We start from the raw sequence: 25,675 nt of genomic DNA on the forward strand, positions 1-25,675 counted from the left end.
ACTAAAATTAAAGTAACCTAGTGTTACAAATTGTACTTGAGTAAAAAGTACGCATGGAAATACTACTCAAATGACTAGATACTAGTTATCTTTTAACACAGTTTTGGTCTCATTTTAGACCAATGTTGCATACAAAACTGTATTAATTAAACCGTTTAAAGCTGAATTTAGAAGTTTAAACTGCAATCCAAATTCTATGAGTTCTGGCGATGCAGTGTTGTTTTGTGAGTTCAAAATCAGCAGCGACAGGGGTAAGGTAGTTTTGAACAATAAAACATTAAAATATAGCCGCAAGCGGCAATGATCGGCCCTCGCCACGCCGCCGCCACACCGCCGCCACGCCGCAAGAGGAGGGGGCGCTAACGCGCCCCAATTGTCCTTTTATTACGCTACTGCTGAATCTGTGACGCTGTCACATCTTCTCCCCTTTGTTTTACCATCAAAAAGCTATTTTATTTTGAATTCTTGGCAAAATGTGCGGCAAAGACACCGTGACTCTTTGAATAAAAATGTGGATAACTTTTGATGGTCCTGAAGATGAGTCTCACCAAATTTCAGGTTAATATGTCTAACGCCCTAAGAGGAGTTTGTGAAAGTCTAAAGTGTAAACATGTTCTGGCGATTTCCCCATTGGAATAACATGGAAGGTTTCGGTCATCGTTACGGCAACGCCATAACAATTATGACATGGGTCTCATTGACTTTTTTGATGGGGATGCTAAAATTGAGTTGTGTGTCAAATTTCATATAATTTCGCAAAACTAAACATTTAACCTCCATATAAAATCTGTAGGGGGCGCTGTGGCGCCAAATGAATTTATTTCACTTCAAGTAGGTTTAGGGCAAAGAGTTTAACAACTGATTCTAATTTGACGCAATTCGGACTTTATCTGCGCAAACGGCAGAAATTTTAAATATGGGAGATTTCTGAAATTCTAGCTACAGTTTGCGGCTTCGCCGCTCAGAGACCGTGAGAGGTATCAATGTAATTTGGATAACTTTTGATGTCCCACTCCTCAGTAGCATTTTCACCAAATTTCAGCTTTTTAGGGCCATTGCCCTGGGAGGAGTTCGTAAAAGTACGACGTTTGGAAAAACTCCGAAGTCATGTTTAGCCATTTTTGAAGCAATATGGCCGACATTTGGTTGGGCGGACGGCGTTGCCGTAATAATATTTTTTACTTCTCTTGTCACCATCTACCTCTGCGCCAAATTTCATGATTCTACGATCAGATTTTTTTTGGGTCATTTCCCATCTCTCAATGCATTTTTGGTACATTTGGGGGCGCTGACGCGCCAATTTTTTTTATTTTAGAAAAGGGAAATAGCCAGAATGTAGAGAGGCACGATTTTTAGAGGTGTGAACATTTTTGTGACTTTTCGTCAATGTTCACTGGGTGAAAAATAGGGGGGTTGGTCCCGAGAAGAAGAAGAAGAATATTCCGATGCGAAAACAATGTTTCCCATTTTTCAAATATCATAAACTATACATTTTCGGAAAGCGCTCGCGCTTTCCTACCTCATGGTGTGGGTCCCTGGTCACTGACGGGTACTTTCGTTAATTTTGAGTGGGCTCCGCCCACTTTGTGTTTTTGGCCCTCTATACAGTAATAATGTTCAATTTTTGCATTACATGCTTATATGCACGGAACATGCAAGAGATGGGGAACGTATTCGTGAGCTACTTAGGGCAAATGAGTGCTTTATATGGGGATGACGACCGCTTTGCGGTCGTCATCCCAATGTAAAGTGCTCGTTTAGTGCGTACTTTTGCACGGGCTTCGCCCGTTTACAATGGTAATGTTCCATTTTCCTACTATTAATTAGTATGCACGGGGCGTGCGTGAGTGAAGGAGTGCGTTAGTGAGTGTTTGGAAGTGGGCGAGCGCTTCGCGCTCGATTTCGTGCGCACTACGTGCGCACTTTTGCAGCCGTGCTTCGCACGGCCTTACGAGATTAATAGGCCTCTCGCCAGCTTGTGGCGCTCGGGCCTAATAAAATAAGCTATAACTGAATAAATGCCAGATGTTCAATGTAATATTGTGGCACATTCCTGGCAAAGTAATCACAACAACAAATTTGTATAAGTCAGTTAAATTGGTGTCTGTTTTAATTCTTCCAATAATGGAGAATATGGATTAAGTTATGCTGACTACTGTTTTACTGTATGTGTATGTTATGTGACAGAAGACAGAGTAAAGTACACGCAGTTCTAAACAGTAATTAAAAAAAATAAACTTGGCCCAATGTGTTGGCCCTGCGACGAGCTGGCCCCTGTCCAAGGTGTACCCCGCCTAAGGCCCAAAGTCACTGGGATAGGCTCCAGTCACCTGCGACCCCTAACGGGAAAAAGTGGTAGAAAATAAATAAATTAAAAATAAGTTAAATCTGCATTTCAGTATTTACAGTTCCTTCCACATTTTCAAGAACATGTCCCCAGTCCTATTCTTACTGCATAAAAAAACACTTTCCTCCATAATGGAAAATAACTACCTGTGGCATTAATCAACCACTTTATTTAAGTTATTAAATAGTAGGGATGGGACAATAGAAAAAAAATTACATTTGGTAGAATCATGATAATATTTCCTATTTTATCACCAGAATGTGCACCTTTTTATCTATGATATTGTCTTCTAGATTGCTGTTGTTTTCACTTACAACAATGTACAAATCTAAAATAGTCATAATATTGAAATTATAAATATTATTATGTCAGTAATCTATTTTTGCTAATTGCAATAATCGATTCATGACACAACATGTCAATATCGTATTAGGTAATTAGATTCTATTAGAAGAGTCTTTTATTTTCAAATGTTCTACTGGTGACTTCTGTAAATGTTGACACATTTGTGTCCACAGAAAGACTAGAAATAGAGCTTTTCTTTACACATGTTAACCATGTTTAACAGGTTTGTTTTTTTTTTTAAAGTGTATTTGTCACGTGAGGATACACATTCATGAATCATGGACTAATTATTATTCTGTTCATTTGCTTATATTTCAGATCAGTGTAACTCACGAAAAGGAGTACATCAGAGACACCTTGCATGGGGGAGGGGTGTCCCAGCCCCTCTCCTCCCTCTCATCTCCTCTCCTCCCTCTCATCTCCTCTCCTCCCTCTCATCTCCTCTCCTCCCCTCCCTCTCCTCTCCTCTCCTTTCCTCCCTCTCATCTCCTCTCCTCCCCTCCCTCCCTCTCCTCCCCTCCTCTCCTCTCCTCTCCTCTCCTCTCTCTCCTCTCCTATCCTATCCTCCCTCTCATCTCCTCCCCTCCCTCTCCCCCCTCTCTCCCTCCTCCTCTGTCTCCCTCCCACCTTGCCTCCATGTCTCTGTGGCACACACACTCCTTGGCTCACTCGGACACCGGCTATCAGCACCTTCTGACGGCCACATCCTCGCCGCGGTCTGCATCTGACAGCAGCAGCAGCAGCAGCAGCAGCCTCTTTTCTCTGTCTTGTCGCCATTGTGTTGCCCCCTGCAAAAGAAGAACCATGAATATAATGGAGGACAAAGAGGAGCGAGGGCTGGACTTCAAACGCCTGCTCAAGAAGAACTGGCTCCTTTTAGCAACAATTGTATCCGTGCTTCTTGGTATGTATATGATCGAATCCTAAAACGCACACCGATGCTGTCATTGTGGGTCGTTTTGCAGTGGCTTGTGGCGTCTTTGCTGCCAGTGTTGTCATAAATCATTGCCTCTGGCTTATTATGCTTGGCTGGGCAGCGGGAATACGTTGGAAAACTCAAGATGTTTCTATTAACAATGCACAGAGCAGAAGGTTTAGGAGCAAAGTGTCAGTCCTGAGGGGCAGAGAGCAGCAGTCTCCCCACAGTCTGGATGAGGCTCAGTTAAACGTGACCAGACTGAGGTGATAGAGTCTCCCGCCTGTGATGCTGGACCATAAAAAGACAGTTTCATACACAGCTTAAAAGGACAAGCTACGTGTTACATTGTATTTAGGCAAGTGTCTAATGAATGGTTTACTATAGAACCTACAGTATGGTATGGAAACAGGATGTATACTGTTGCTATCCTTTTTGGCAAAGAGGATTCACACTCACTCACTGACATATGCACACAGCCTATAACGGATTTGGTGTAGAGTAAAAAACCTCTATTATTAAAATAACAGTGACAACTCATATCAAAATAGTTGTTACAATCTTTTAAGTATAAGAAAAGTTGGAAAATTGCTTGTTTTAATGTGCTCAGAGTGATATGTTTAGATAGGATAAAATAACCTTCATTTGTCTCACAGTAGGTAAATGCCAATGTTGCAACAGACAGTTCAAGAACAGCAGGAGAACAGACGTTTACAAATCAATCACTATTAAAAATAAGCTTGAATCTAACACAGACAAGTCTATGTCCGTTGCTTTTATCCAAGTATTTGCTTATTGTGTCTATAAATGATTAGCTAATTCACCTGTATGATTGTTGAAAAGATGAAAGTTTTCCAATATTAATATAATGATAATATGATACAAATTGCAGTCTGTATTTTAACATGTTCTATTTTATTCGATTGTTAAGCAAGTATTGTCAAGCATTACTTTACTTTTCTCTTGTAGTATTAGAAGTATTCAGAGGTGGTCAAAATACTGCAGTTCATTGGATAAACATCTGGTCAAAATGTTCTCCAGCACAAGGGAAAGTTGCCCAGTCAAATCATTACTTACACTGTAGAAATTAAGTATTGAAAGTATATTTTTTCACCATTCTAATGAGTTCTGTGATCAATAACGTTGCAGCTCTATATATCCAGTCTATATATCAGTACAAAAGCTAGAATAATCCCACTCAAAGCTCATTAGAACTACAGATATTGTTAACAACACCCAAAGTAGTCACAACAAACGTGTCAACATGATATGCTCTAAAAGAGACATAGAAACTCCTCTTTTATAGAAATGTAGGAGTAGAATGTAGTATATTCATCCTTCAAATGTAGTAATAAGTAATAAGTACCTGACTAAAATACGACTCTTCAAAGCATGTAAGATCAGCTACTTTAATGAAACATTTTGCTTATACAGTATTCATATTTATTCTACCATACATACTAGTCTTATTATATAATTTCCTTTCTTAGGGCTTGATAATTGATTATTCAACATTTTTTTTATATTATTGGTGAGCCATCGTGCAAAATATCCGTTCCACATCAGCAAATTCATCATCTACACTTTTACAAGCATTTTAACTGTGGCCTGGTCAGTGTGATAACACATTAGACGCCATGGTGTATGTCACTAAAACCATCTCAGTGGAATACATGTGGTCAGAAAGCGGTTCATCATCTTTCATTGTGCTTCATAGAATTAACTGCAGATTAGAAGTGGCTGACCCAGTAAAAGCCGCTCTTTGAAATTACATTCCGCAGTCATTTTGCATGTGTTTGTTTGGTTGTTTTGCAGGTAATGTACAGACCTAATGCTGTTTATCCTCTGTGTGTCGTCTGCAGGGATCAGCTTGGGCCTTGTGGTCAGAGAATATGCGTCGCTGTCTCACCTTGACAAACAGTATTTTGGTTTTCCTGGAGAGATTCTCATGAGGATGCTGAAGCTGGTCATTCTTCCACTCATCATATCCAGCATGATAACAGGTGCCGCGGTTAAAACTGCACCAGACCAAACAAATGACCACATCTAGTTGTATTGTTGTGACAGATTTGAGTAATTGTGACAGCTAAACTTGCATTTAGAGGTGGGGAATACCTGGATATTGAAACATTTTTGATATTTTGAATATTGTTGCTTTAAAACTGTATAAAGTGATATTTTTTCACATTTTATGGTAATTTCACATTTTGTCAGATACTTAAACCTCACCTCATACATTTAAAGCTTTTAGCTGAGTTTATGACACATTTCTTTTGAACCGACAAGCAAGAACATGACTCAACCAGGGACAAAACCACAACTAAAGCCAGACTAAACCCAGTCTTCACCAAGGACTAAAACGGGACTAAAGCAAGACTAAAATAGGATTAAACTATGGACCAAAACAGCACTAAACCAGGGACAATACCAGGATTAAACCAAATATTCACTAACAGGGCTAAAGAAAGACAGGACTTCACCAAAGAAAAATATAGGATTAATGCAAGATTACAACAAGACTCAAACATGGACAAAACAGCACTAAACCAGGTCTTCTCTAAGGACTAAAACAGGGATAAAACAAGACTAAAGCAAAACTAAACCAGGACTAAAACAGAGATAAAGAAAGACTAAACCAGGTCTTCACTAAGGATTAAAACAGGACTAAAGCAAAACTAAACCAGGACTAAACCAGGGACAACACCAGGACCAAAGCAAGCATAAACCAGGTCTTCATTTTGTTAATATCACAGAGTCATACTTCAGTCTTGTTCTCGTAGGAGTTGCTGCTCTTGACTCTGAAGTATCTGGAAAAATCGGTCTGCGAGCTGTCGTTTACTACTTCTCAACAACCATCATTGCAGTTGTCTTGGGTAAGCTTTTTGACTAGATTTATTCTATAACTAACCTAGTAAATGTTTTTTTGTTTTGTTAGATGTTTCTTTTTATTGTTTCAATATAATACAAACAAAATGAAATTAATTGAAATTTCAAATTCACTGGAAAATTTTGACTTTAGTCTTTATTTTATAAATGTCCAGTGATTTATGTCTAGTTCTACAGCCCAAATACATGGTTTAAAGTCAAATAATAATAATGTGCACTTTGACATGGTTCATAATAAAATACCATGATGCATTTTTTCCAACAAAATTCTTCCCAAACATGTGATCTTGTGGTGCTCCATTAAAATGTAATTATGTTCCCATTCTTCATCAGTAATAACACAATTTTTACATTTATTTTTTGATGTATCGAGTATAATTGTTGATAATAGATTAATATAGTTTTCAGTTTGTTCCCCTGAAGAGTTTTTTGTCGTAATAACTCCTCATTTGTAAAAACGTAACCTACAAAATTAACAATTCACTGTGCATTAAACAATGGACCGTGTTACTGGGTATGTTGTAATATATATAATGATAGATATATATGTGCCGTAGTTGTACCAATTGTAAAGAAATGTTTTGTTTTTTGTTTTGTCAGGAATCCTTCTGGTGATGACCATAAAGCCCGGAGTGTCTCAAACAGCTGACCACATCGACAGAGCTGGAACCACTCCTGACGTCACCACAGTGGACACTCTGCTGGACCTCATCAGGTAAACTACAGCAAACGCAAAATAACGCTCCAAAGTCCTTGCTTTTTCTAAACTGTAAATGGGTGATTTTCTTTTGTCCAGAAACATGTTCCCTGAAAATCTGGTGCAAGCGTGTTTCCAGCAGGTACCGTGTGCATTCATTAGATCAGTACATTGATTTTCAACCATTGTTTGGATATTGACAGGGTGTGCCTTGAAAAAATGTAAGATTCATGAATTGAATTGAATCGTTTATGGTTTAAAATATCACCATTGTGACATTTAAAGAACCAGACACAGTCGCATGGACCATATTTGCTACGTTAAATACCACTTTTCTTCCCTAAATGGTGTGATAATGGTAATGTTTTAGTAGGAGGTGTGGCGCAGAGTAATTTCAACTACATAAGTGTGCCATGACTCAAATTTGCTTTAGTTTAAACTGTACTTTTTAATCATCGTTAGATAGATTGACTGTATATTGTTGTATTGCTCACTGTAAGTTTTTTGTGTTTTTATCGTTTTATTTTGTGTTTTGTGAAGCACTTTGTGACTTCTGTCTGTGAAAGGTGCTATACAAATACAATTTACTTACTTACTACAGTAGAATGTCTCTACACGTGCAGCTTATTACACCTGTTGTGTATTTAGTACAAGACCAAGCGTAAAGAGCTGGAGCCGGCCAAAGCAGTGACAAACACCACCACTACAATGCCTCCTCTGACCACCGCCATCATGGCCGTTGTCCAGGTAACGCACCTCCAGCTGCACGTTCACAGATCTGTATCATGCCGCTCATTCTTCCAATACAAGTTTTAAGGGCTGGACCATATTACGGTAACTATGTAATCATGTCATTCATTATTCAGGGCTTTTCTGTTTTACGCAGCTCTTCGCTCTTAACACAGACACATTTCCCCACCTACGCATCCTATTGGTCTGTCTCTCTAAGGCTCTGGGTGAGTGACAGGTGGATTAAACCAATAACAGTGAAGCGGGACCTCTCAGGAGCAGCAGAGAGTTGCGGTTATCAGTTAAATTTGGTTTGCTCGTCACCCATTAACTTATACGACATGTGCTTTTATATTTAGAACACAACATTACACAACATTGCTCTTTCAACATGCGCCAATACTACTTTTGGGAACAGCTACGGTGGCCCAGAAGTGCAAAACAAATTGATATCGACATCAAAACAGCAAGATCATGTTTTACACTTTAGTTAAAATGTTTCCCACTAATGTTGAAATGTTTTTGTGAATCTGTTTTGGTTTTTCACACATGGTTTTTCACACATGGTTTTTCACACATGGTTTTTCACACATGGTTTTTCGTGCACATGTTTTGGCTTGGATGTCGACGTGTCTTGCTCTTCTGGGCCACCGTAAACAACAGTGTGCAGTGTGGAGTTCAGACCTTCTCATAACCACATGCCTTTGCTCCACGTGCACTGGAGGTTCACGTTTCTGCACCTGGCCACAGCTCCTGTTGTGTTCCCCCACAGTCATGGATCAGCGGACAGTCGTCCTCAATGGCTCTTTAGACTCACTAATGTGTTGTGAAGGAGCTTCCCAACTCCTTCAATTGCCTCTTTGTTCTCTGTCCGCAGAATATCACCAAGGACTATAAGCTGGTGGGCTCGTATTCGGACGGCATCAACGTCTTAGGCCTTATCGTGTTCTGCGTGGCTTTTGGCCTGGTGATCGGGAAGATGGGGGAGAAGGGGAGGATTCTGCTGGAGTTTTTCGACGCTCTGAATGAAGCCACAATGAAACTGGTGCATATTATTATGTGGTATGTACAATCCCACACAAGCTAAACCTGTGGATCTCGAATGTTAACTGGAGGGAAAGTACTGATGTGATAAAGCAGGTCCTTTCTACCATCCCTGTTTCACAATAGAGCAGAAGAACCACTTAGAACTCTACATGATTGATGGGATAGTTCTGGGGTTAATGCTCTGCTCACTCTGAGGGACTGATCTATTTCCTCTTGTTTACTGGTTTAGTCCTGGCTAAAACTTAATTTGGGTTAGTACTAGTGTATACCTGGTTTGGTCCTGGTTTAATTCTGCTGTAGACCTGAGTTTGTCCTTGTTTAGACATTGTCTAATTTTAATTCTGGTTCAGTTCTGGTATTCTGCCGATAAATGTTTCTAAAGCATTTTGTATTTTGAATAGTTTTGTTTTTTCTTCATTATCTGTTACCTATTGTCTGATAGAGAAAGGGGGTAAATGTTCTAATTGAGAAGACAAGATGAATATTCTTAACCATTGTTGTATTTTATCACAAAAATATTTTCAGTAGTTCTTATATTATCATCACTGAATTTAGAGTTGGGCCCTGAAGCCCTGAAGCCTCTATTGGACTATTTAGTGGCCATGTTAGTCCAAAACAAGATGTTTCCAGATCCATATCAAACTAATTTTGTCTTATACCAAATAATGAATTTCTTAACAGGTTAGCATAATGCTAGGCAGTCGGGAGGAGCTGGAGCTTTGTGTGGCTTATCTGTGTCCACCTTTATTGATTCTAGGAAGCGGACAATGGATAACCTGTCGTTTTTGGAACGAGAAATTATTAATTTAATTAACATTTAACTTTCACACTGGTGCATTTCACAGAAAGCAGATAAGGCACGATGCAACGAGGAACCTGCCATTACAAGCACTTTTATCACATTTTAACATCACACTTGAAAATACTATTACTTATACTATTACTTATACTTATTACATTTTTATCTTTATTTACATTAGAAATAAATAGATAAATAAAAATGATTTCCAAAACAAATAACGATATATCAGTGTTAACAATATAGACTAATTAAATTCCATTACATCAGAATGGTCGAAATTCCTGAAAATGAAGTAGACAATAATACATTTTCAATGATTTATTGACATCAGATCTAAATAGTATTGATTTGAAGTCTTTATATAAAAAAATAAGCAGTGATTTTGAACTTCTAGGGTAGAGATCTTTGCTTCTCTGTTATGGAAGACTGGATCATATTTTTCTAGCGTCAAAATTGTATTTGAGCTTCATAATATGCATAATTTATGGTAAACATATGTAATATATCTGTAGTTAAAATTAAACAATATTGTCGGGTCAGTGTTTATATCTAATAATGCGAAATACAATAGTAAATGTCTGCTCTGATATAGTCTGAGTGGTTTTCAGTTTTCAAAACCACCTTGATGTTTCACTTCACTTTCGCTTCCATTTCTGAAATTAGAATAACAAACAGCACATAAGATAAGATATTTTTTGTCCTTCCAGCTACATGCCCATTGGTATCCTGTTCCTCATTGCGGCTAAGATTATTGAAGTAGAAGACTGGGAGATCTTCAAGAAGATGGGCTTGTACATGGTGACCGTGCTGAGTGGGTAAGTACACACACCCGCCCCGCCCACCTGCTCCACATAGTTCAGATTTACGGCTGGCATTTTGGCTCGTTCTGTCTCCAATGATACAGTAAAAGCTAAAGACTGTGTGCGCGCTGATAAGGGCCAAGGACATTTAAAATTGGCCAACCTGCAGATGCAGCAGTCGGGGCCTCATTCACGGCTCTAAATCTCAACAGCGACAATAAAGAGAGGCTAGTAAATGTCTTCCAGTGGGTCAGCGGGCCACGCCAAGGGTTCCATAGTGACTTTGGGCTTTTTGCTGCGAGCACAATGTATCAGGTCTATTGTAGGGTGACTAATTCAAGATAGATTGCTATAGAAATGCACCCTTACCTTTTAATAAACTGTTACTCAGATTAAGGTGGATCTAATCAATAAAAACAGTTTTACATTTTCCTATTATGACTTAATTTAGGTTTGTTTCTCTGGTAAATATTGATCATAGTTTTCGGTCAAGTGGCAGTTTATTTAGGGAGTGTTTAGGTATTTTCATGTTTGTATTTGTCATATAATAACCATTGTGTGAATTAGACAAGCGTTGCACCTACTAAACTGGGGGGAATTGCTTAGAGAAAAGAGCAGCATTTTAATGTTTGACAAGTAATTTTGCATAAACTAGATTTTTTTAAATGCTATGTAAAGTTTTGCTCTCTATTTCAATGGCCAGCACAATATAAATTCAAATCTACAGTACAGTACATAATGAAAATAACAGAATTAGTAATATATATAAATAAAATGTGTAGAATGAACACTTTATAATGACTATCCCTCAATAAGCCTCAATAAAGTTGGAAGAAAGACTTAATTCATACTACTTTACCATAAAGCTACACCCTAACTCCTTATTCCTTCATTAAGTAAGCCTGTATCTTTCTTAATTAACTATCGGGTCTTTTTTTCATGCTTTACAGCAGCAGTACACAGTGTAGTTATTATAAAGTGTTACAGAAAGTTAAATTAAAAGTACAAACAATATAAATCATGATGGATTTCAAAACCAACGAACTGATGAAAATTTACACAAACAAACAAAAAAACGTATTTCACTTACAGTATTTCCTTCCTGATGTTTTTTTTAGCCTGGCCATCCATTCCTTGGTCTGCCTGCCTCTCCTCTACTTCATCATCGTGCGGAAGAACCCGTTCACATTCACCCTGGGCATGGCTCAAGCTCTGGTCACAGCGCTCATGATCTCCTCCAGGTCAGAACCAAAAATCCAAAACACTTCCCTTTATTCTGACGCATGTGTTGCATTTTGTTTAGAGAGTACGCGTTCATATTTGGTCTGCTTGTAAATCATTTTGACTTTGACTAGTTCTGCCACGCTGCCGGTCACCTTCCGATGTGCTGAGGAGAACAACCACATAGACAAGCGCATCACCCGCTTCGTTCTCCCAGTGGGTGCCACCATAAACATGGACGGAACGGCGCTGTACGAGGCTGTGGCCGCCATCTTTATCGCGCAGCTCAATGATTACCCTCTGGATGTGGGTCAGATTGTCACCATCAGGTACACACTGACTTTTACGTTACTCATTAGGCAACTTCTATTTTTGTAACTGTTATAGTTGGAAGACAAAAATTCATGAATTGAAAAACATTTCCTCTTTCATTTTTGCATCCGTTTGCCCTTTTTCGTATAATTTTCCTTCTCAAAACCTACACAAGCGTGAACAATCAGAAAGAAATCAGCTTACTCACATCAGATGTAAAACCTATGACATTTCAATGATCTAATCACTCCAGAAATCAGATCATGTTTTCTGGTGTTACCTTTGAGTCACTGCAGGTGAAAAGGAAAACGTCTTCTTCTGTCATGTTTTCAAATATGTTTTTTAATGAAAAGAAAATTGTCAAAATTGCTCATAATTATATCTATTTATATATAATTATATGAATGTGTAAAATTCAAAAAAATGCAGTGAAGAAAGTTTGAATATCTGTAGTTTTTGAGTAAACATAAAATTAGCATAGCTCCCCAAAAAATCTAAATTTGCTCATTTTTTTGCATTAAAATAAAAATAAACATGGATTAGACTTTATCACTGTTCCCAAGTGCAGTTGTTTTGTGAGCAAAATGAGCAAAATATTAGAATAAGTTTGGCCTGTCTGAGTAAACTATAACCACATACTAACACTCTCCGCTCAGCACACGAGGCATGCACAAAAGGGGGTCCTTTCTGTGTTTTGTTATGAATCCTTTATTTATACAGGTCAAGAGGGACTTGTAGCCCTTTAGTTCTTAAAATGATTCAAATGACCACTCTAAATAGACAAGCTAGACGGTGTGGATATTCACAAAGCCTTTCCACTTCCAGTATAACAGCGACCGTGGCCAGTATTGGAGCAGCCGGAGTTCCTAACGCCGGCCTTGTCACCATGGTGATAGTCCTGACCGCTGTGGGACTGCCCGCCAGTGATGTCACTCTAATCGTAGCTGTCGATTGGCTGCTGTAAGTCCCTTTCGTTATCCATTTGTGCGCCTTGAGGGAACAACTCCTCAGTAAAAATGTGTCTGTCTTCCAGGGACCGCTTCCGCACCATGATTAACGTTTTGGGTGACGCTTTCGGGGCCGGCATAGTCCAGAAGCTGTCCAAGAGAGAGCTGGAGAGGATGGACCTGGTGTCGGATGTGGACGTGGCTAACCCTTTTGCGCTGGAGACCACTTTAGATGACGAAGAGTGTGAGAAGAAATCGTATGTGAACGGAGGATTCACTGTGGACAAGACCGATGCCATCTCCTTCACCGAAACGTCCCAGTTTTAGACTCTGGTGGACTCAGGCGAACAAGAAAGTGCCATATTCCTTTAGAAGCGAAACAGTCGTTGGGTAACTACAGCACTGATGATAAAAGCAGTGGACTTTTTTATAGTAAAATGGTAACTGCGTCCACTGTCTAATTTATTGTGAGTGTTGTAGCAAAGCCAGAGTCCGCCAACATCAGCAATAGAAGCCTCCATGAAGCTAAATGAACCATCAAACATATTAGACGGAGAGCAGGACTAGATGAAGTGCTTCCTTCTTCTAAAAGAGTGCCAAGATGAAGAATAAGGCTTTTACACAAGTGTTCTTTGTTTGAAAAATGCAGAAACCTTTCCTAGTTGTTTGTGAATGTTTTTATTTGTACATAGTTTGCAGATATATTGTGTTTCTCTTCCATAATGCACTGCTTGTACAGCTATTTATATTTAAGCCTTTTTCACTGATTTGCATGAAGCAATAAGGAGGACTGCTACTTGCATTGTCACACATAAAGACCTCACAAAGACTGCAAATTAAAGCTAGTGAAATCATCTTACACTGTGAAATTCAAGGACGTACTGAACCGAGCCAAATCACACCCCTGATTGTACTGTGCTTAACCAGAAGAGTGTCTTTTGTCCACGTCTGCTCATGTCTATGATGAGATGTTTATCATTTCGGCTGCGATGTTGCTACTGTATTTAGCGTGATGTAGCATAGAGGCTCTGGTCAAATGCTAGCACAGTTGCATGGCAGCTTCCTGCAAGCATTTAGTCACACTACATAAACGTCAAAACATTTACTGTATGATAAAACTGTCTCTATTATCCATGCGTCGTAATTCAGTTTGATAAGCTCAACTCAAACGCTCGAGATAGTTTCAATCAATAATGCGTTAAGGATGTTTATTAACCAACACCTGCGATGGTCTGTTTGTATTAGAGGCACAGAAGCAGACCTCAGCCAAGGCACTGTTATGTGAACCAATAATGCCACAGCAATCCATGGGTTTCAGAGTGATGACAAAATAGCACAGTTGCCGTGGCGATTAACAATTCAAAACTAAATATTGCATCTTTTGAATGGTGAAAAGTGCTCCATGGGTTTAGGAATGATTCTAGGACCATTGCCCTAGGAATTAGCAAGTTAAAACTAAATAGTATATTGTATAGTATATAGTATATTTGAATGCGGAAAAGTCCTCTTAATGTGCCATAAAAGCTGAAACCCATGAATCAACAAGAATCTAAATGCCATGAACAACTGATCTATTAAGCAACAAAAACCTTGGATTTGAACTAAAAACTAATTTATGTCTGTAGAGGAATATTCATAGTAAATACAGTAAACCTTTTATAAGTTATTGTTGGGGTTGCACTTCAATGTTTTGGGAAGGGCAAACGGAATAGCATGCATTAAAAGAAAATCTGATCTCAAGTATTAAAGTGAAACCGTTTCTGACAATACAGAGCAATGACTTAGTGTGTGGAGGTTACAGTGCCAGAGCTACGAGGTAAAATATAATACAATATTACGACTAGCAAGCGCTAACTGCTGTTTTTGCATTGTAATAAACAACAGTAATCTTGTGTTTTTGGATAATACTCTGGCCGCGCTGCACCAGGACAAGGAGCGTTTGAAAGAGAACGAGCTTTTATGTCCACATGTGTTTGTCTGTTCTCATTGCAGTTACTAATATATATCTTATACGTGAATAGCTGGTATTTTTATTCTTACACTACTACATTTTACCGAGTCACACTTCTGTATTAAACATATTATCAACTGCAACACCGTGTATATTGTTAAACCAATTTGAGTATTTATACAAAGTTATTTTTAAAAACTACTCATGTGCCTGATTGTTGATTTGTTAATACAACAATGTACTTCTCATACTAGTCAAATAAAATAGCCAAACTCTTGCAAAGGAGCAGAGATGTATTTGATTTCCATACAAATGCACAGTATTTAACCTTGTCATGTTTTTGAGGGGAACCGGGTCAAACCAAGCTCATAATGTATTTCAGTGTTGATGAGCTAACATTTCAGTGCAGTATGTGACAGGTCGTGACCCCATGTGAAAAGCACACTTAAAAAGGCTTGGATTCAAACTCTGTACAGACTGTAACAAAGTGTGTAACTGCAACCTAATAAAGCACTATTCATTCATTGCCTGGTGTTGATCGTATTAACCATTTCAGACACAAACAAATTGAATAGTTTCCAAAGCAAGACCGGGTCTGGAGGCGTGTCTCCATGTTATTGCTTTGCCTTGTCTTAACGTATAGCATTAAACTTATGGACTTCACTTATTAACCATAGAAATAAGTGGGTGACATCACAAGGCCAAGTTACAGGTTTTTATCAATAAAACACAAGCCATTGAAAAAATGCAAAGACAGGTAAGTTTAAGGAGGAAATATTATGCAACTTTAATGAGCTTTGTTTCCTCATTATCTTGACAAAGTTGCATTTTGATTGATTACTGTATGTTCTGTATTGTTGTAGAACTGAGGCTTATCTTAAAACCCAAAGTGATGCATTTCCCCGAGTTATGAAACGTCATGTGCTCTTTTCACAGTGAAACGTCACTTCTGCAGTTGTAAACAAGAGGCCAGTGGACCGCTTTCTATTACTAAACCAGGTGAGATCAATATTGCAGTTTACAATGAACAAAATGTAAAGGGATTATCTACTTGTGTTACAGTTCATCGCATAATATGTCTCCTTTAATGCCATACTGGGGAATATTCTAGCCAAATAAATAACCCTTTTGTGATGAATGTATCTCAAATTCTGTGTGGCTAGTAACAATTAAGCATGTTGATCTGCCCTGGTCTAATCCATAATAATCTGCAGAGCCTTTTGTCAGTGCAACCTCTCCGTGTGCTTCTATTTCTGCATCTCCAGTACATCACAATGTTCCGATCGCTCACAGAAAGAGAGCGCGGTCATTTCTGTGATATACGGCGGCAGTTTGCACCGAGCCGCCTCGCCGAAGACACAATTTGCTTTTAATGACTTTTGGGGTGATTTAGCAGAGGACTTTACAATGTCAGCTCAGCAGTGACAATGCCCACCAAGATACAACGATACACATATCTGGCATAAGTTGCGTTGTGAATCTTATATCTTTATTTGATGGAACGTGATTTTGACAGATGTAGAAAAACCAAGGCAATGACATAACTACACGATGTTATACCTCTTTCTGAGCACACGTGATCGGGAGGTCGCTTGGCAAGATGATTTCTGCAAAGAGGAACAGACATCAAATTATGCAAAATGTTGGGTAACAGTAGTTTATTTTTTAAGATAAGATAAGATATTCCTTTATTGTCCACACATGGGGAAATTTAATTGTTGCAACGCAGGTAGATACAGAGGAAAAGGACAGATAACGTATAGGAAGTTTAAAAAACACTCTTCATAGAAGAACTCTTATAAACAAAACTCTTATAAACAAAAACTCCTATAGTCAAAAACCTCTCATATCCTAATAAGGAATGGAGGGGAAAAATCAAGATAAAATTAAATAAAATTAAAACAACTAGCGTAAGGGTAATACTAATAATAATGTAAGGTAATACTAATAATAATGTAAGGTAATACTAATAATAATGGTAAAAAGGGCTTTTAGGGCTGCAACTAATGATTATATTAGGAGTCGACTAGTCAAACTATTATTTCTATTGTACATTATCGACTAAATAAAGGTTGAAGTAAGGAAAGTGTATTAATGAATAAAATTTGAAGTCCTTTTAGTCTAGAAAAGATGATAAAAATACAACTTTTTTTTTACAGTCAACTAATCACGTTAATTAATTCGCCCTATTTGTTTACTTTATTTCTTATTTGTCAGCGTCATGTACAAATTCATTAATCTCACAAAAGAAAAGATGATATGTACTAGATTTAGCTACTTCAACTTTCCATCTTATATCGTTGTTGTGTCAAAAACTTGGTTAAATTACAAATGTATGTGAATTCATCTCATTGCACCAAATCCAATTCAACTTTATTTATAGTGCACCTTATAAATAACAAAGTCAACCAAAGCGCAAACAGGAAAAAACACACATTAAAAAAAAAATTAAAAAAAATTATAAAGTCAACATTACTACTTAAAAAACAAGAGAGAAAAAGTGAGTACCAAGTCAAATAGATGTGTTAAATTGGTGGACCAGGAGAAATCGATCTTCGGGCTAAAATTTCATCGACCTCGGCGTTTGTGACTCCCTGGAAAAGAAGCAAAACACTGTTAAATATTGGACTGAGATTGGTGAGGTATTATGGACATCAACAATTTTAAAAACGCCAACAATGAATGATTAATGGATATCTGTACTTTTAGCTGCAGCAAAAAAACTGTATTTTTTCCATTGTAAACTAAAGTCCTTGATTGTTTTAATTTACCAGGAAAAAGGACAGATAGGACCTGTACATGATGCCTGATTGACATATTTCGCGCTCTGGTCTCTCTCTAGTTCTGTTTGGTTTTTGTAATACACATTTTTAAAAAGAAAAGCAAAATACAGTTAAAAATTGAGCTGGAGGTCAGGTCCGTTTTTTTATGGTGGAATTCGCTGTCACATTCTTGATTTGTCGATCTGGTTTTAATATTTCTATAATTACTGACCCAATCAACAGGAAACAAAAATACGAAATAATTTGTTCACAATGTCTTCAAAAACGGGTGCCATTAAACAACATCAAGACGTGATTGTTTTTAGTTGAAAAGACTTTACAACATGGTACGTTTGTGCAAAAAGAGTGAATCTGCCAGAGTTACACAGGCCGTCGCCCTCTGACTGAAATCATCACATTTTCTACAAATTGCAGAACGTGAACGCAGCCTTATTTATATTATCATTTACTTACATAGGCAAGGCGACGCACAGCTTTGGGGGTTGTGAGAAGGCCACGCACTCGCTCCTGGACCTCCTCCCACATTCTGTGAGAGCTCGACGGAGACCTTCAACAAATGGAAGCAGATACATTCAAAAATTCACTCCCTGATAACAAAGTTTCGTCTCAATGGTTTAGTGACTAGTGTTGCCATTTTACAATACAATATAACTTTTATTGAGCTAAAAATGTGCACTGTCTGAAGTGAGACGAAGCATTTTAATAGTGTATACCTTCTGAGTGAGGCAGAAGACAGGCGCAGAGGTGAAAGGTCAGCGCTCTGGAGAGAATCATGTAGATTTAGCTCCTCGTTTTCCGTCTCCTCAGCCTACCAAATTCAAAACGCAGTTGGAATAAAGACATCTTATCTTATACTTCTGTCAACAAAATAAAAAAGCAACACCAGAACAGTGTTTTGGATATTTGTAGCATAAGATTAGATTAATAGAATACTTTGTTGAATATACCGGTAGTCAGACAGAAATGTTACTTACGTGACCATTAGATAAGGATTGTCTGGGTTCTGGTGAAGCAAATCTCACTAAAACAGAAACAGGCAGAATGACTCCTTCACCTTGTTGGTAGTAAAGCAGAGTAATCTAACAATCAACAGGTTTATAAGATAATTTGCGGGGGGTATTAAACAATATGATGCCAGTAAAAGTTCTATGAGAAGCTATAAAAGTATCAGTAACTAGTTAAGAAGCACAGCTGGGCAAGTTAATATCATCAAACATTCCCAGATTTTAAAAGGTGAAAGACAGAGTTCAACTTTAGCTGGATGAATAAACAAACTGAGATCGACATTTGAGACTGAAGCTCCAAAACAAGTCTGATAAACAAGTGGTATTTCAGTAACTCCAGGTAAAGTGAGGAAAAGAAGTCTTTGAACACCCTGCGATTTTTCAAATTCTCCAACTTACAAAGTATGAAGAGTCTGACATTCTCATCATAGGTGTGTTTGTACTGTAAGAGACAGAATCTAAAAACAAAAAAATCCCAAAATGACATACTTATTTGCAGAAATAATTTTAGATTCTGACTCTCACAGTGGAAATGCACCTATGATGAACATTTCAGACTCCTCTATCATCTCTGAGTGGGAGAACTTGCAAAATCGTAGGGGGTTCAAATATTTATTGTTCTCTCTGTACCTGCTGAAGGAGACCTGCTCACTGTTGGACTAGTTAGCGTTGATGTCAGATGGGGCGATGCAGATCTGGCTCCAGGTCTTGTGGACGGCCCCTGGGAACACGGCACACAGAGCACAGTCAGCAAGTTTACGAGTCAGTGAGTGAGTGAAAACTGTAAGTACTTGTACCTAAGATAAGATAAGCCTGTATTTGTCCACACAATGGGGAATTTGGGTGTACCTGTACACATTGTAATAACGCAAGAAAGATGTAATACTACACAACAACAACAACAACAACAACAACAACAACAACAACAACAGCAACAACAACAGCAACAGCAACTGCAATAATAAGTTAGATTGGAGTCCTAACATAAAGTGCACGGTGGCAAAGGCTGATAGCGCTCTTGCCTCCCAAGAAGGAGATCATGGGTTCGATTCCCGGACCAGACCAACATCACATGATCTCTCTGGGTGGAGTCTGCATGTTCTCCCCGTGTTACCGTGGGTTCTCTCCGGGTTATACGGCTTCGGCCACAGTCCAAAGACATGCATGTGTTAGGTAAAAATTGGTGACTCTAAATTGGCCCTAGTGAATGAATGTGAGAGTGAACTGTCTGTAATGTCTATGTCTCTGTGTTGGCCCTGCGACAAGTTGGCCACTGTCCAGGGTGTACCCCGCCTAAGGCCCGAAGTCACTGGGATAGGCTCCAGTCACCCGCGACCCCGAAAGGGACCAACCGGTAGAAAATGGATGGATGGATGGATGGATGGAGTCCTAACATCAACAACACCAACAAGTATTTGGTCATGTTTCTTTAACAAAAAACAACACCTGAGTCAGTAGCCTATAGCATTACGAATAGGTTTGAGGGGGAACAGGTTCGTTAGGTTAGATAAGTGGTCACAAAGAGTAACTTATAACTGTACAATATATCATACAAGCATTAAAGCAACACAAAACTGAACATAGTTAACGGCACATTCTGTTTTCTCCATTTAGTATTTTGGAAATAATAATCATAAAACGGCAGCACAAAAAGCATTTAGATATAAAAGGCAAAACAATATTTTGTTTGTTAGTTTTTTGGTCAGTATGCTCTCTGTTAACTGGAACAACATTTCATTTATCACACTTGCATCCATAGGTTTATGGGACATTGTAACTTTAAAAGCAGATTTCTCCAAATGCAATTCCCTCCAACACAGATAAAGCCCTTAAAGTAGCACCTGCACACACCAAACTGTATAAGCTTGTACAGCCTAACCCAAAACAAGGGTTTGATGGCTTGTACTGAAGGATTTGTTGAAATTTTTTTCAAAGCCTGATTTACAAAAGTCCAAGTTTGGAGGTGAATCCAAAACATGAAGCAAGCTAAAATAAGATACTAAATACTAAATAAGATGTCAAAAATCCCCTCCAAATTATGTTGGCTCTATACATTGTTCCGATTTGGATGTCCTAGATAATAATAATGTTGGCATTTTTACACATAAAATGCCTTATTTTTATATGATAACATTACACATGATGAAAAACTTATAATACATATTTTCTTACATTTATCTATGTAAAGTGCTAAACAAGTTTAATCTATTCTAAATTTAAGCTGTTATTCTCTTCACCTGCAGTGTCTTACCTTGAAGAGAACACGTCTCCTCCTGCTGGTGAAAGGTGGTACTTACAGGCTGTGGACTGCTGGCTGAACCTGGCTCCTGGTGGTCTGAGTCCAGGCTGAGGTGGGCCAGGCGCTGCCTGTTGCTGGCCCTCAGAGGAGACATGGAGCGGGACCTGGACATGCTCCTGTCTCCTCTGGCACTTCTCCTCTTCACCAGGCTGACAGGCTTTCTCTGAGGAGAGGAGGTCCTGGGTCGATTCGAGCGTCTCTGTCGCCTCAATGAGGGCCTCTGTATTCAGAGGAAAAGGTTAGAAATACTATGGTGGTGGTTTATTATGATTTTAAGGTGCACTATGGAACTTTTTTGTAAAAGAAAGCATATTATGGCATTTTAAGCAACACTAGAATAAATGCAAGTTAGATACGTTTAAAGCCATAATGTGGAGCATAACCTTCATAGAGTGTGTCCTACACGACCCCTCAACAGAAAGGTTACATAGCGCACCTTTAACATGGCAACATTAAAAGTGTTACCAATGCTACATTTGGGTAATCCATGATTTCTGCATTTGCTTCACACTCAAAGATGGTTGTTGTAGTTGAGAATTCCAATCTTGGACAAATACCCTACAACAACAAAGGATTTTCATTGAATCCATAACTATTTTTAATTTATAAAAATGTATAATTTAGGGGACAGACTCACAGGAAAATGTTGTGCTCGTGACATCAAAACCTCCTGCTCAGTTCCAGAAGATGGAGGAACTAGTTTTGGTTCTGGGAAGAGGAATCTGCGAGCATCATTTGCGTAGTAGGCCAAAGTGGTTCCTACTGTCAGGAGAAAATCAAACATCTAAATGTTTATTTTCAGATCACACAAGTTGTATATTGTCTAACTTAATACTAATCCTGAGAGTGATAAAATAGGAAGTGTTGACTGTGACACAGAAACTGAATAGCTCAGCTGTATACAAGTGTATTTACACATTTTGCTGACAATACTTACATGGTGGTATTAGCTGAACAAGTTCAATTCGGACCGTCTCATCTGAAAGAACAAATGTGATGAACCACAAATAACAGTACTGCTTAATGTTAAGTGTCTTACATTCAAGCATCACTGCAATGTCTCCTGGATCAACTGCATATCTGAAAATCTGAACAAACAAGCCATAAATCTCACAATTGGCCACACTGCAAACATAAATACAATATAATTATTTATGAACTTGCCTTTTCAAAAGTCATCTTCTCATGAAACATGAGCGGGAACACAGCGGGGAGACACTCAGACTGCCTAAACTGACCCATGAAGCGCACGCTCAGGTACATGTCTTCATAAGCCATGAGGCGAACTCCTGGACATGACACCTGCCAGAGAAATATAATGTTAGAGAATATAATGAGCAGCATCTACACCACTGCACTTCTGCTGTAGCCCAGCAGGGGGAGACAGAGACATAGAATGCGTCTGGCACAGAAGGCTGCAGGGATAGTGGCTAATTGTTCTGAAAATAAACAGATTATATAAAAAATAGTTATTGCAATAGATATATACATTAAGCAGGGGAAAAGTCTGGTATAGGAATTACTGCACTCCAAGGCCATAAACTGCAGTCCTGTTTATTATATTCTGCAGCCTACATCCATTTTTACAGATCTAAAATAGCAGGTGAACAGAATAGTGCATATGCTACCCTAAAATGATAACCAGCGTCAACATTGTAATGGTAAAGTTTGACTCTTGGACACTGGTCTTGTTTTTACAGCTCTGCCGCGTGGGGCAGAACGTTTACGTCATTATTTACGTGCAAAGAGTGTGAATGGGCCTTACCGCTCGGATATTTACTTCCACCAGCACTTTAAGGGCTTTCCGAGACATTTTTTGCAGATAAATTCTTCTATTAACTCGAGCGCTATAGCGTCACCTGACTACCGTTACCAAGGATACAACAACTTCCGGCGGCGCAAACGGCGCATGAATTTCTGCAGCTCTGTTAAGTGATCGTGATCTTATAAACAATTCAATCCAGAAAGTTTGAGCCATAACTTTTATGGTATGAAAAAAAGAATACCTAGCTGCTTTGGCTTGGGCGAACGCTTGGGTTTTGATACATTTATAAATAAACCCTTAAAATTAAATCATTTCACAAGGAGAAAAGCACAAAATAGTGAACAGTTTTTATGCAATTCACTTATTCAACCAAGCATCCAACAAAGAATGCCGTTAGAAACTGTTTGTTTTTAGTAGTTGCTCAGCACAAGCATAACATACAAAATAAATAGAATTTCAAAATTAAAAATAAAATTCAATATATACTCAAGAAAAAGCTTTACAAATAAGAAAGACATCAATCTTCTTAATTCAACTCAAAATGTTTCAAAGTCCTCGTGTTTGTTTGTTCACTTTGTTAGCTCGATGCAGCGTCTGTGTTTTTCTCCGTCTGCTGCGGTGCCTCCTCATCAGAATCGGAGTCTGATTCTTGGTCCTCTTGGTCCTCTTGGTCCTGGGCCCCTGTTTCGTCCTGGTCCAGAGCCACAGCTCCCTTTCTCTGTGGTAGGACCGTGAAGAAGGCGTCCTGCCAGTTACCCTTCTCCAAATAAGACAGGATGATCTCAAACACTGCAATGTTAAGAGGACACGGGTCACCTTTTGTCAGAATAACCGACACTAAATAAATATAACTTATTCTGCAGTTTAACACATTTCAGTAGCACACTTACAAAACAAAAACAGGTCTTATTACTTAACTATAATGTTTAATGTTTGGATTCATGTTGTTGTTGTCGTACAAGTAAAAAGCCTGTCAGTATCTTACCATGGTTGACGGCCAGGACTTTGCGACTGTTCATCTTTACAAAACTGTTGAGCGGAAGCTGAGCATGAGCGATCCCCAGCTCCTTTGCCTTGTCAAAAGTAAGACCCTGTAAAAGAAAACGATCATCCGTCAAATATGTCGTACTGATGCCGAACCAAAACGATGCGAGACAGTCAGACCTTGTGGTGGTTGTGGTCCACCAGGCCTCCGATGACGTAGGCCTTGCTTTGGTCCAGTTCTGTCAGCACATTTGGAGAGTCTGAAGTGAGATAGACCAGCTCCTCTTTGGCAACAACGTCGATGTAGTGCTCGGCTTTGAAGGAGATATCCTGATCACAAGAAAAACAAAAGCTTGTACTATGCAAATGGAGATTGTGAAAATGTTAAAAGTGCTTCCTGCTTCAACCGAATACTTCAACACATCAACAAACATTTTAAAACAGACTCAAACCCGGAATATGCCTCACCTTCCAGTTGACCCATCCTTTGTCCTTTTCTTCCATGCTCTGTTTCAGCTGTCCACCCAAACTTGTCACTATGAACTGAGGATTTGAGGGAATAAATCACGTCACATACAATTGTCTGTGTGGGATTTGCCAAGTCAAGTTTAAAGGTGACAAACCTGGACTGGATGTGAAGCTCGCCTGTTTGTGGCGTAGCACCGCTGGATCTGTTTGTGAAGTTTTCTGACATCCTGGGAAAAAAGCAAAGAAAACAAACTTAAATGTGGTGTTAGAGATATTGAGGTAGTGGTAGATTTGACTGTATATGTACCGGTATATAAAAATGTCTTACTGCAACTCTTTGTTTTTTTACATCACTCTTTCATTTGATCAAGATTTAGCCTTGAAACTATTACATAAACAGTAAATCACTATATTGTATGAGTTATGACTTTACCTTCATAAGCATAAGGCTATCAAAGCTGCAGTCCACCACCAGCCTGACGGAGCAGCAGGGGGTCACCTCTTTCCGAAATCGTTTCCTGGGATTTCTCTGATCATCTGCCCTCTCGTCGTCATGGTAGTTCTGCCTTTGGAGCCGACGCTGTTGTTTTCTGTCCTTTCTCTTTTGTCTGCAGCACAGATCAGCCAGATGGAAAAGAAAAATTGGCAGCATATCAGCATATAATCTTTCAGGATCTTATAATATCATTTATTGCAACTACTATATACTCTTTTTGTCAATAATTCTGATTATTCTGCATTAGTAAGATGCCAAAATGTGGATTTTTATCAGACAGTGACAATAAGTTTATTCTATTCTATTCGACTTCAGGACTTAAACATGTTTGTTTCACTTTACTGAGACGAATAGACCAAATAGTGTTTTTTTTTGTGTGCAAAATATAATGTAGTAAATACAAGTAAAAATCAGGGAAAGGGTTTGCTACTACAATATTTTTGACAACTTACTTTCGCAGTTCTCTCTCTTCTTCCCATTTCTTTTGCCTCAGAAGTTTTTTTCTTTGCCTTTTAGACAGAGTTTGGCTCTCTGTGGATTCCTCCGAGTTTATCTTTGTCTCTCCTGTGCTTTTACTGTCATTCTCCAGCTCCTGATTCTCACACGGAGACGCACTGTTCACATTTTCATGAGCCATGATGTCCTGTTTTTGCTGTCAGGTGGCTACTGTGGTTAGCTTGTTAGCTTGTTAGCTTGTAAAAAGAGAAAAGGTCCTATAAAAGCACGTACTCCTGCTTTCATCTGTATCAAAGACGACCTATAGTGTGTTCATCAGGACGCAGGCAGGGCAAGAACCAAATCAAGAAAGAAAAAGCAAAACAAAACACAAGTTGTTTAAAATGAAAACTCTGCACATGTTGGTGGCGCTTCAATATG

At 38.7% G+C, this 25,675-nt stretch overlaps 3 protein-coding genes across 3 annotated transcripts; 1 reads left to right on the forward strand and 2 right to left on the reverse strand.

Annotated features, from left to right (window-relative positions):
• The first annotated feature begins 3,274 nt into the window (after positions 1-3,274).
• Positions 3,275-15,525, forward strand: slc1a1 (solute carrier family 1 member 1). Its single transcript, XM_072458474.1, has 12 exons — positions 3,275-3,596; positions 5,471-5,611; positions 6,389-6,481; positions 7,095-7,209; positions 7,291-7,333; positions 7,840-7,938; positions 8,798-8,982; positions 10,477-10,584; positions 11,688-11,810; positions 11,925-12,119; positions 12,928-13,062; positions 13,136-15,525. The coding sequence occupies exons 1-12, from the start codon at positions 3,329-3,331 to the stop codon at positions 13,374-13,376; spliced, it is 1,746 nt and encodes a 581-aa protein (XP_072314575.1). The 5' UTR covers positions 3,275-3,328; the 3' UTR covers positions 13,377-15,525.
• Positions 15,526-16,285: 760 nt separating this feature from the next.
• On the reverse strand, positions 16,286-23,056 carry spata6l (spermatogenesis associated 6-like). The gene is made up of 13 exons (XM_072458475.1): positions 22,852-23,056; positions 22,251-22,388; positions 22,126-22,174; positions 22,024-22,065; positions 21,724-21,848; positions 21,552-21,644; positions 21,085-21,306; positions 19,418-19,508; positions 18,758-18,804; positions 18,497-18,591; positions 18,237-18,330; positions 17,509-17,594; positions 16,286-16,607 (listed from the first exon to the last, which is right to left on the reverse strand). The coding sequence occupies exons 1-12, from the start codon at positions 22,897-22,899 to the stop codon at positions 17,526-17,528; spliced, it is 1,113 nt and encodes a 370-aa protein (XP_072314576.1). The 5' UTR covers positions 22,900-23,056; the 3' UTR covers positions 16,286-16,607; positions 17,509-17,525.
• Positions 23,057-23,181: 125 nt separating this feature from the next.
• trmt10a (tRNA methyltransferase 10A) lies at positions 23,182-25,675 on the reverse strand. The gene is made up of 7 exons (XM_072458476.1): positions 25,252-25,675; positions 24,737-24,911; positions 24,459-24,530; positions 24,304-24,378; positions 24,016-24,165; positions 23,837-23,942; positions 23,182-23,640 (listed from the first exon to the last, which is right to left on the reverse strand). The coding sequence occupies exons 1-7, from the start codon at positions 25,434-25,436 to the stop codon at positions 23,429-23,431; spliced, it is 975 nt and encodes a 324-aa protein (XP_072314577.1). The 5' UTR covers positions 25,437-25,675; the 3' UTR covers positions 23,182-23,428.

Source organism: Eucyclogobius newberryi, unplaced genomic scaffold (genome assembly GCF_026437365.1).
Source record: "Eucyclogobius newberryi isolate DKJ021-1_F unplaced genomic scaffold, fEucNew1.0.hap1 SCAF_22, whole genome shotgun sequence".
In the NCBI taxonomy this organism is placed as follows: Eukaryota; Metazoa; Chordata; class Actinopteri; order Gobiiformes; family Gobiidae; genus Eucyclogobius; species Eucyclogobius newberryi.

Coding starts and splice junctions, on each gene's coding strand:
- slc1a1 (XM_072458474.1), top strand. CDS start 3,329: ATGTCTCTGTGGCACACACACTCCTTGGCTCACTCGGACACCGGCTAT. Junction 8,983..10,476: donor CTGGTGCATATTATTATGTG/GTATGTACAATC, acceptor TTGTCCTTCCAG/CTACATGCCCATTGGTATCC. Junction 10,585..11,687: donor ATGGTGACCGTGCTGAGTGG/GTAAGTACACAC, acceptor TGTTTTTTTTAG/CCTGGCCATCCATTCCTTGG.
- trmt10a (XM_072458476.1), bottom strand. CDS start 25,436: ATGGCTCATGAAAATGTGAACAGTGCGTCTCCGTGTGAGAATCAGGAG. Junction 24,166..24,303: donor AAGGATGGGTCAACTGGAAG/GTGAGGCATATT, acceptor TCTTGTGATCAG/GATATCTCCTTCAAAGCCGA. Junction 23,943..24,015: donor TGGACCACAACCACCACAAG/GTCTGACTGTCT, acceptor TTTCTTTTACAG/GGTCTTACTTTTGACAAGGC.
- spata6l (XM_072458475.1), bottom strand. CDS start 22,899: ATGTCTCGGAAAGCCCTTAAAGTGCTGGTGGAAGTAAATATCCGAGCG. Junction 21,307..21,551: donor ATTACCCAAATGTAGCATTG/GTAACACTTTTA, acceptor CTCTGAATACAG/AGGCCCTCATTGAGGCGACA. Junction 18,592..18,757: donor AATCCTTATCTAATGGTCAC/GTAAGTAACATT, acceptor TGAATTTGGTAG/GCTGAGGAGACGGAAAACGA.